Source organism: Diabrotica undecimpunctata, chromosome 3, assembly GCF_040954645.1.
Source record: "Diabrotica undecimpunctata isolate CICGRU chromosome 3, icDiaUnde3, whole genome shotgun sequence".
In the NCBI taxonomy this organism is placed as follows: Eukaryota; Metazoa; Arthropoda; class Insecta; order Coleoptera; family Chrysomelidae; genus Diabrotica; species Diabrotica undecimpunctata.
The window spans coordinates 134193624-134205866 of NC_092805.1; the positions used below are offsets into that span (position 1 = coordinate 134193624).

General features: G+C 33.4%; 1 protein-coding gene across 6 annotated transcripts in view; it reads right to left on the minus strand.

Annotated features, from left to right (window-relative positions):
- LOC140437434 (voltage-gated inwardly rectifying potassium channel KCNH6-like) overlaps positions 1 to 12243 on the minus strand; it is a 713853-nt gene that overhangs the window by 61945 nt on the left and 639665 nt on the right. For all 6 annotated transcript variants that reach the window (XM_072526970.1, XM_072526969.1, XM_072526966.1 and 3 more), the window contains one exon: positions 8004 to 8313. In XM_072526970.1, the coding sequence (XP_072383071.1) occupies positions 8004 to 8313 (310 nt within the window). The remainder of the gene's footprint in view (positions 1 to 8003; positions 8314 to 12243) is intronic.

The window sequence follows — 12243 nt, forward strand, 5'->3', positions numbered from 1 at the left end:
GTCCCAGCTATTACCATGTTCTTAGACATCGTAAAGTTTATGATTCTGAGATCGTTATCATTCGATTCTACGTGTAGGCTCTCTTTTACGATGGTGGGCGAAAATATATTCTCTCTTCCGACTTTGGCATTAAAGTCGCCTGCTATTATTTTGATGTCATTTTTTGGGCACTCAGCGTACTCTCGGTCTAGTGCCTCATAAAGCATGTCTTTTTCATCATCCTCTTTTTCTTTCGTTGGAGAATTGATGCAAATAATGCTAATATTAGCGAATTTCCCTTTAAGTCTTATTCGACATATCCTATAATTAATAGCTTTGAAATCGATTACACTATGTTTGACCTTGCTGTTTATAATAAATTCGGTACCAAATTCGTGTCGGGTAGGATGTCCACTGTAGTAAATATTGCAGTTATTTTTTTTCCAGGATGCCTGAGCTAATCCACCTTATTTTCTGTGAAGCAATGATATCTGATTTGGCTTTATTCATTTCTTGTATGAGCAGAGCCATGACTCCAAGCTGATAAAGGCTTCTTACGTTCCACGTGCTAATTTTTAAATCAATATCCTTATCTCGTTTGCGAGTTTTTCGGAGGGCTATTTCACCCACTCTCGTCAGTTTCCGACTCAACTTTCCACCCGGGTTGGATACCCGGGTGGAAAGTAACCTACATTTATAGCAATTTTGCGAAATTTTAATTACTGTAAAATAGTAAAATTTCCTATTAAGAATATTTGAATCACCAATTTGTAGAATGAATTAATAATCATCGGTATCGTTTCTAAATCGTTTCTATCGGCAAAACTACAATTGCCATTTGGATAGCCAACCTTCGAAAGGAGACGGCGCCATGAGAAGAAGAAGAAGGTATCGTTTCAAGAACAAAATATGATTAAAATTTCAGATTTTGATAGTTCTCATTTTTTTTCCTAGGAGGCGTAGTTACCTTGTTGGACAAACAGTGTAACTTGTTGTCCTAGCTTTTTAGATAGATATATATTTCGAAATTACTCAAAATGTTTAATCCAATTTAAAGTTTGTTAGTAAACAACGCGAACCGACACATGTCTCGGGAGAACATCAAAAACACACATTTCACATTCGGCTGAATTGCACTAAAACAATTAGTTTTAAATCGAAAACAAATTGTATACATTAGATTGGATAGTATAAGTTGTTATTTCAAATAAAACAAAATCGTATTTACGAAACACTAAGTTTTATTGAACAACAAATTAGGTTTACTAGGTATTTGAGAATTAGCTTGAATAAATCTAATGTAGGATAAAATACAGGATTGATAATGGAATTAGATTAAATTGGATTGAGTTGCTAACTTTGATCAGAGCAACACTGCAATAAACTCTCAAATACTCTAAAAATAAAAACATTCAACAGGGTAAGTATAAATGATATAGTATTGAGCCAAAGCCTACTTCAACTCGAAACTTGTTTTGTATGGATGCTTAGATATTTCTATACAGGGTGGTCCTTAAGTGATTGTACAAAAAGAAACAGTAGATTTTACACTTAGAAAGATTACGATTTAAGCCAACTTGCTTTTATAAAATTTTGATATTAAGAAAGATACAGGGTGTTAAAGTGGAAATTTAAAATTTTATTTTTCGCTATAACTTTCATGTTTGTTAACATTTGTATATAAAAATATACAACTGGGTATTCTTGAGTATGAGAAATTATAATTTGATGCATAATTGGATGTAGCTAATAGAGGGCCCTACATATGCTACATATGTGGTATACATTTGCGCTTAAATTTTTTGGTCTTCAAGTTAGAGCTATTTGTGTCAAAAAATATTAAAGATAAATTATTTTAACAAAAAAAGATATAAGACTTATTATTAACTTCAAAACTTAGTAGTTTTCGAGATAATCGCATTTTACAAATCAGCTGCATAAATCTGATTTAACGCAATTACTCCAGACAATAAATGAAAAATTAACAAAAACATCAATACTTCCGAATTATGGTATGAAATGAAACTAGGATAAGTAGGATAATTAATAACAGGATTTTACAAAATAATAGGATAATAGGATTATCTTTAATTAAAGTAATACATTTTATCTTTAATTAATGTATTATAAAACAATTTAATTTACAAACCAAATTAAGAAATAGTTAAACTAAATACCATTAAACTTTTGTCAAAGTAAGTGTTTGATATGTCCACCATTTTCTTCAATGCATTTATCAATACGTTCCATTAAAGATCGTCTCATATTAAATAGCATCATAGGTTCAAAAGAAACTGCTGCAGTATTTATTTCTTTTCAAAGTTAGTTGCGATTATTTATGATATTCTTTCAGAGACGTTGTTTCATTGCGCGCCATACACCAAAATCGAGTGGATTAAATTCTGGGCTACGTGGTGGCCAAGGAAAATGACTATTCTGACCAATCCATCGTTCAGGAAAGTTGGTATTGGAAAGTATGTCCACCATCTTGAACAGGAAGATATAATAGGAAAATATGGTCTGGGAATACGAAATGAAAGAGGAGATATGTTGGCATCTTTTTGCGTAGAAAAGCAATTAGTAATAACAAACACAATTTTCAAACTTCCAAAACGTCGTCTTTACACCTGGAAATCACCAGCAGATACACCTGAATGAGTGGTTCGTAAAAAAATAGACTTCATAGGTATAAATAAGAGATACAGAAATTCAGTATTAGCAGTAAAAACATATCCAGGCGCAGATGTACCAACAGATCACACTATTTTAGTCGGAAAAATAAGACTGAGATTAAAAAGAGTTGCAAGGACGAATAAGCTAACAGTTACTATTGATAGAGAAAAGATGTTAAATGATACTGTAAAACAAAAAATAACTAGTATATTAGAACAAAAAATGAAGTTAACATCAAGCAAAGAGAAAAGTACTAAGGAAAACTGGACGAGAATTAAAGACATCTTAAAGACTGTTCAAGAAACAAAATTGAGTGAGCTAAAAGCAAGAAAAAAACAAGGGTGGATGACAGAAGAAATACTGAGACTTATGGATCAAAGAAGAAAGTCAGAAATAAAGATAAAAAGAAATACAAGAGGATCCACGCAATAATCAAAAAGAAGATAAGACACGCGAAAATACAATTTCATAGTAAAGAATATAATGAAATTGAACAATATGAAAAGAAACACGATACATTTCAGCTGCACAAGAAATTAAAAGAGGTCGCTGGAAATAAACGGAAACAAGTATCCCAAAGTTTAGAAGACAGAAACGGACACAGAATATTAGACAACAATGAACAGTTAAAAGAATGGGAAAACTACATTTTTGAATTTTTTGAAGATGAGAGAGTAGAACACTATACACCGATTGCTATATCAGGTCCATCTATAACAGAAAGTGAGGTTACACGTTCAATACAAACGACAAAAAGTGGAAAAGCACTTGGCCCCGATGAAGTACGTGCTGGAATACTAAAGTTTTTGGGAGAAAATGGAATTAAAGCTCTGTGTAATCTCTTTAACAACATTTATGGCACTGGGATATTACCAACTGATTGGTTAAAGTCGACATTTGTCAAAATAAGTCTGATGAGTCACGTTTTGAAGATCTTCCTGCGAGTAATACACAGCAGAATTTAGACGCTGTTAGAGGACAGAATTAGCAATACTCAATTTGGGTTAAGGAGTGGCTTGGGTACAATAGAAGCCTTGTTTAGTATACAGGTGCTAGTACAGAGATGCAGAGATATAAATCAAAATGTGTACATTTGTGCAATCGAATTTGAAAAGGCTTTTGACAAAGTCCGACATAACAAAATGCTAGAAATATTCGAAACAGCTGGATTGGACGATAAAGATCTACGAATAATTACAAATCTATTCTGGCATCAAGTGGCAAGAATAAAGGTTGAACAAGAACTGTCGGATGAAATAAATATAAAAAGAGGAGTGAGACAAGGCTGTATATTGTCGCCTTTACTTTTTAACTTATATTCGGAGGAAATATTTAAGGAAGCGTTAATGGAGACAACCGAAGGTATTATTGTGAATGGAGTAACCGTCAACAATATTAGATATGCCGACGATACCTTAGTGCTTGCTAATTGCGGAGAAGACCTTCAAAATCTAATGAACAAAATAAAACAGACTTGTGATCAGTATGGATTAAAACTCAACGTTAAGAAAACTAAATATATGATAGTTAGCAAACAAAATTATATACAGGATGACGGTATAAAAGTCGGAGATGCCACACTAGACAGAGTAGAGGAACTCGTGTATCTCGGCAGCAATATCAATGAGAGCTGGGATCCAACCGCAGAAATTAAAAGCCGAATAGAACAAGCCCGAGCTGCCTTTGTAAAAATGAGAAACGTACTTTGCAGTCACGATCTTAGCATTGACCTTAGAGTTCAAATGACATCTTGCTACATCTTTCCTGTCCTGCTGTATGGAGTGGAAGCATGGACTTTAACTGAGGCTATCCTTAGACGCTTGACAGCCTTTGAGATGTGGGCATACAGACGACTACTAAAAATAGGCTGGATCGACAGAGTTAGAAATGAGGAGGTCCTTAGACGGCTGAACCAAACAACACAACTGGTCAATATAATAAAGAAATGCAAGCTGGAATACTTCGGTCACATTATGAGACACCCTGAAAAATATGATCTTTTACATCTGATCATTCAGGGAAAGATCCAAGGTAATCGTGGTCCTGGTAGAAGAAGAACATCATGGCTGAAAAATCTAAGGCAATGGTATGGAAAATCAACTACATCGTTATTTAGAGCTGCTGTCAATAAAGTCACGATAGCGAATATGGTAGCCAACATGATATCCAACGATCGATAATGGTCATGAAACTAAAAGAAGAAGAAGCACGATCTTGCATAAACCACATATTTTGCCTTAAGTTTAATGGCAATTATTTCAACAAATCAATAAACTCATTTTGTAAAAGATGTAAATAGTTTTTACTATTCAAATTACAAGATAACTCGCTTGGCCCTAAAAAATGATTACCAATGATTTCACACCATAGGTTTATTTCAAATTCATGTTCGAAATGCCTTTCTCTTTTAACATGAGGATTTTCAGTATCCCAGAAATTATTGTTCTTTAAATTAAAAACACCATGGCGTGTAAATGTAGCCTCGCCCGTAAATAATATTCTATCGACGAAAGAGTAGTCAAGATTTTGCCTGTTTCGAATATCCTTTGTAAATCTATATTTTAAAGGTAAATATGCTGGTAATAGATTTTGCACAGGTGTAAAATCGTAAGGGTGAAAATGCTCACGGTGTAGGATTTTTAAAACTGAAGTTTTGCTGATCTCTCACGTAGAAGATAAACCTCTTGTACTTACTTGAGAATCATCGTTAACGCGAATTATTACTTTATCTTCTTAATCAGGTGTAATGATTTTCGGTGGGCCTAAGTTGTCACGTTTATGACGAAATGAACCACTTTCGCCTAAATTCCGAAACAGATGTTTAAAGGTTTCCAGCCTATTTGGCTGTCTTCTTAAATATTACCATTTTGCTGGAGGCCCGTTAAAGTGCTGCTGACAATAAATAGCAATCATAAACTCAGTTTGCTATTCCCAGTCCTAACTGTCTAGTGAATTTAGTGATTATTTTTTTGCGAAGTTAGTTACTTTTTGACATACTAAAAGTGGCTGGAAATTACTATACAACAAAGCACACGTAATCATAGCAAATATTATTAGTAAACAAACTAAATATTAAATAAAATAGAACTTTGCGAATTACCGACAATCAATATTTATTTATCTGCACCATATAATAAATAGTTATGTTAAATTATAACAACTAAAATATATTTTTTAAATATATACTACCCAAAATTTGATGGGTTTAGTATACACTTCCACTATTTAGAATAATTCTTCTTTTTTTAAAGAAAGAAGTCTGCAATAGTAGGATACGTGAGCTAATAATACTGAGAAGTAGGAATTCTTGTGTTGTAGGTTTCCGACAATGAATCTGTCAAAATATGCCCGAGCTAAGCGAATGGAGTATATCCATAGCTGAGGATGTTATTGTGGGCTACTTGTATTTTCTTTTTATATAAATTGCTTATGCCATGCGAAGGATGCGTATGTGATTATTGAAAGTATGATTCTGTTTATCAGTCTCATTTTCGTCTTTATGCGCAGTTTGATTTTCTACATACGAGTCCTCTTATTACTGCTGTGGCTGTTGCTGTTTTCTGGATGGTTATGTCCACATGTTTCTCTGGGGTTTTTCTTTTCTTTTTGAATAATAATGCTTGTGTCTTCTCTGACTTTATTGCTATTTTCCATTGGATACACCATTCTTTAATATTATCCAATATTGTCTGTATGTTGTTGACCGCTACGAGTAGTGTTACTGGTGTTCTTGGAACATCTGCGGTGTATATTGTGTACAGCCTCCGGAGCTCCGTACTCCTATCGTCCTATCCGAACTCTGAAGCTTGGGTTGCTCAAGTACGAAGAGATCAGTCTCATCATGGCCTCACTGTATCCATAGCCTCTCATTTTGTATATTATGCATTTATGCCAGTCTCTGTCTCAGTGTAATATTGGAAATTGGACAAAAATTGAGAAATAATATCTGTTACAATTGTATTTAATAATTATGAGAATTAACAATTATCCAAATGTTTATTTATATGTACTGGTATTATTTTTTCTGCCGAAATAAGTTACTTGTAAATTTATCAATTAATTTATATATTAATATATAATATTATTACTGCTTCTTTTTTCAGTGCACTGGCAGTTTACACTGGGATTGGATGTTTTACACAAACCTGGAGTGTCTCGTACACCGGTTATACTAATAATATAAGTGTTAGTACGCCAAAAATAGCTTCGCACCCCTTAGGTATGTCAGGAGCGGTCTCTACAAGACCGTATTAGTTTACGTATATAATATATACACACACGTTAATTAAAGAAATAAATATAAAATGACAACAATAAAAAAATACTTAAATATTATTCTATGAGTTAAGTTTAGTTGATAAGATATTACCGAACTGTAAACTTATAAATAAATATATTTATATAAATTCGAACCGCTCGTTTTATTTAATCTCGCTAAAATATGTAAAGGGACCTAAAAATATTAAAAATTACATCATATCCACATTAAAAAATTATTATGCCTCGACATTTTCTGCTTTTCTTTAATAATCCAAAATAAACTAGATATTACAAAAATCACTGATTAATCGAAACAAGACTTAATTTTAGTTGTCAAAAGCATTCGATACATTAGTTTACCATGTTAAAATTTTCCTCAATGCATTGGGGTTGTCTAATGATAACATCAAAACTCGCTTTGAAAATAAGTTGCTATCGTGGCCAGCGTCTTTAACTTCAAGAATCTTTGGTGCTTTTATCTCCTTTCTTTTGTTCCGCTTATGTCATGTTTTTCACTTTCCAAGTTATTTTCTTCTTCCTCTATATTAAGTATCCGGCTAAAGCATGACATCCATCGATCCATTACATCTTTCTTTGTTGTTAACAGGTCACCATTTGGACTTCTTCATTAGTTTGTAATTGCCTTAAATTTTTTTCTGTTGATGTTAACTATCTTTCCGTTGTATTCTTGCATTTATTTACACAATCTTAGTGTCATTTCTGGGACATCTTCTCTAGGCTTGTTCTAGATATTCGAAGAACTGTAGTTTTATTTCTTCTGGTTCGTCATCAGTCGGATTAAGTGCATTGATCGAACTGATCGACTTAACTTAATTTCTTCTAAACTAGGAGACTAAATTAATAAAAAAAACAAAAGACAGTATGTAGGGTGTCAGGAGATTGTAACAACCCATTAGGAGATTTTTGAAAAAACCTCCTGATATTCTGTTAAAGTAACATGTTTAAAAATATAATCCGTCTAAATTGTGAACTCTATTTTCTAAAGCTTTTTCTCTACAAAATATTTTATTCTGATATTAAGGCCTTTTGGTATAATTTCGATGATTTAAACTATATTTTTAACAACTTACCTTAAACATCCAGGACTGGCACCATCAAACACGCTACAATTCTGTAACAAATTTCTATTTAAATGTAGACATATATCTGCTTGCAGACACTCGGGAAATCCTTTCAAAACGGAATTCATGTCTATGCCATTCGTATACGTCCAGGCGTGTTGGAAATACTCCTCTAACCGTTGTCTCAGCGGATTCGGAATCTGGTGGAACCGGATAAATTCACGCACTCTAAGCATCTGAGTATGATATCTCGCTGTACCTGAGTATAGTCGTTGGATGATCGCCGAAACGTTACCGAAGATGCTGGCATACATGAGAGCTGAAAAATAAAGTTATAATTTATATGAAATATTGCAAAAGAAACGTGTTGAAAGAAATAATTCATTAAACATTAAATTTAAGAGGATCAACGTAAAATAATTTGGTAACAGCCCTATAACATTCAAAACCAAAAGTAGATTTTAGATTTTTTTAGATTTTGTTAAATAAAAAATTAAACACCAAATTTGCGACTGGCACACATCATGATTATTGATACAAGATACAAACTGAAGAAATTTCAGAAAAAGAAATAGACTCCTACGAAAAATTTCTATTATAATCTGTTTTTCGACACATCCCGCCTGGATTTATAAAAAATAAAAACAGTAATTATGCATTTAAATAATAATATTTTTTCACTGTTTAGTGGAAGGAGATAATAAATGCAGATTGGACTACTCACAAAAAGGAGTACCGTACCGTTCTTTTTACTCAAAAGTCACGTTTTTGTCTGTAATCATCCAATGGTCAAGAAATGGTAAAAACAATTTTTCATGGTGATTCTATTATAAGGTGGGCAAGTATTTTCACACAAGCACATACTATTGATTACTTCTTGTTTATTCTATCTAGCAGGTCTATCTGACGAGCTAAAAACGCAAAACACGTGTCATAAAATGGTTGGTTTGACGAAACGTGAATATTTCTTCTCATATATTGTTTCCCTAGTGATTCTTATTTGTGAAGAATGATTCTTTGAATAATCTTGTATATATGCGAGATATTACTCAAAAAGTCACCATCCCATGTACAAATTTTATTAGAAATGACTTAAATTTAACGCAGGACTATACTAGACCACATGAGGTAACTAATAATAATAATATAATAATTATTATAGTAATATTTCCTATGAACCTTTCACTACTGAAGAAGTCTCGAATACTATCAAAGAGCAAAATAACTGAAAATCTAATGGACCAGACGGAGTTAAAAACTTCTGACTAAAGAAATTTTGCAGTGTCCACGAGCTTTTGACAGTATTAATTAATCATGTTACTTCTAATCCACAGGAAATACCATTATTTCTTACTCACAGAACCACTTATCTAATACCTTATATCTAATACCGAAGGATCAAAATAACACCCAAGATCCAGCCAAGTACTGCCTTATTACTTGTCTTCATACTTTGCACAAATTGGTCATATTCTGTGTAGCCCAGCGTATCTACCAACACTGTTCTCTAAAAAATATCATAGATCCTCAATAGAAAGGATGCGCTAAGGGTTCCATGGGCTGCAAAGAACAACTTATAATCGACTCAGTCATTTCCAACCAGGCGTACACAAAAAAAGGAACCTTTTCACCGCCTTCATTGACTAAAAGAAGGCCTTTGATTTAGTACCGCATGAATGACTTATAGATATATTGAAAATATATAAAGTTGATGATAATAAAGTGACCTTTTTAAAGCATATAAGACGGAGTGGAGGACTAAAAATAAAATTCACCTTCAAATACCCGGTGAAAACAACATCGAAACTAAAGATATCCCAATTAACTGGGGCCTTTTCAAGGGGGACTCGTTGAATCCTCTTTCGTTTTGTTTAGCTTTGAACCCACTATCTCAGCTACAAGAATACAGCTACAAATACTGTTGTGGCAAAGCTTAATCACCTGTTGTATATGGATGATTTGAAATTAATGGATTTCACTCGAAACCACCTAGATCAGATGCTAAAAACTGTAAAATCTTTCTCAGTATGCATTTTGGACTAGAAAAGTGCCGTATATTAAATATAGTCAGAGGAAAGGTTCAGCCCGGAGGTTTCGATGGCCAAAACATCAAGGAAATGGGTAAAAATAATATGTACAAATATCTCGGAGTAAAGCAATTGCGGAAAATTGACCATAAACAAATAAAGACCGAACTAGCTTCGGAGTTTGTACGAAGAGTAAGACAACTAAATCAGTCATATTTTAATAGCAAAAATTTGTTAAAGACATTAAATACGTTCGCCTGATCCGCGCTAAGCTACTCATTTATTGTTATAAAGTGGTCAAAAATAGATATAGAGAGTCTTCAGCGGAAAGTAAGAACACTTCTCACAAAGGCGCAAAAACACCATTCACGCAGTGCAGTACAGAGAACAATATTATCGCGATATCAAGGAGGAAGAGGTCTCATGGACATAGGTGAGAAACTGGATAAACAGGTTACTAATTTAATAACTTATTTTCAGGTACAGGCTGAGACATCTACTTCACATCGAGCAATTTGCGCAGTAGATGATACAACGCCGCTTAAAGAACAAGAAATACGCATAAACCACCCGACTAGGCAAGAAAAAATGTGCACGTGCATGAGTAAACCTCTGCATGGGCGACATCTCAATGAAATCAGCCAAGAATATGGTGACAATACAGCGTCGAACTATTGGTTGACATCACGAAAGATGTTTCCCGGGACTGAGGTTTTCCTACTTGCCATTCAGGATCAGTAATTACTATTTAAATGAGAATAAGCCACAATTAAAGGTTAATATAAGTTTATTGACGTTGCAATTTCCACTTTGGAAATCGTTCTCAAAATACACACATTAGTTTGTATTTTGAGAACGATTTTCTTCACTAATGTTTGTATTTTGAGAACGATTTCCGAAGTGGAAATTGAAACGCCAATAAACTTCATTAAAAACTAAACATTAACCTTTAATTGTGACTTATGTCCATTTAAATAGTAATAACTTTAACATGCCACAAGAAAATAGCTTCAGATTATAAAGAACGCCATGATTTATTAGGAAAATTATCCACCAAAAACTAGCTAACAAACTGGGACTTCTCCAAACCTACCATTTTCCTTATTATCAATACGTCCGTAACAGAATGCTTGAAAACGACAACTACAAGCTATACAGGGACCGCATTTTGCTCACAGACCAACCACTGGTAAATAATGGACCAGATTTTTTACTAGTTAATAAATTTACTAGACAAACAACACTAGTTAATGTAGCGATACCTAACAACAATAACACAGCCCAACAAAAACATTTTTGTCTTGCTGCCAAAAAAAAATCAACTGATTTTGGTTAATTCATTTGTGCTGATTCCAAAAATACAAACCTTTTCTTTGTATCAGCTCTAGTTTTCGAGATATAAAATACTCATCAAATACTTAAATATTGTTACATTTCTGTATATTCCACCACTATAACTGCAATATGTTTATAAACCAACTTAACAAATTTTAATACAAATACATACTAATGACTTCTAATTAGAGTGTACTTTTTGGAAATGCCCATAACTTGAAATAAGCGCTAATTGCTTTGTAACTGTTGTCCGATAAGTAAATAGTATTTTCTCTGAAACGGCCTTAATAAATTCCTATAAAGTCAACTGCGTTCTATTGTAAAATTTAGTTTAAACTTGAGTTTCGTTGCAAGAGTTTGTTTTTGACAACTGAAAACCATGGCTTCTACAAGCAGGCGTTGTTGTGTGAATAACTCGGACGTTTTTTGCTACAAATGTGGCGAGTACATTGTAAAGAAAAGTAGAAGTTTGTGATTTTATAAAAAGGGCATATCAAGCCTATTTTGGGGTTCATTTAGGAGATCAAGATAAATCCTGGGCTCCACATGTAGTGTGCAAAACTTGTCTGGAAAACTTGCGACAGTGGACGAAAGGACAACGAAAATGTTTAAAGTTTGGTGTACCAATGGTATGGAGGGAACCAAAAAGTCATTTTGACGATTGCTATTTCTGTCTTGTGAATATAAAAGGCATTAATCGTAACAATTGACATACGTGGACATATCCGAACCTGGATTCAGCAATAAGACCAATTCCACAGCAGCTTGAACAGATACCCATTCCAATATTTAGCTGTCTACCTACGTTATTAGAGGATAATGTCGAAACGTTATCTGACGAACTAAAGACTAATAGTGAAGACGACAGTGATTTTGAAGAGAAGTCA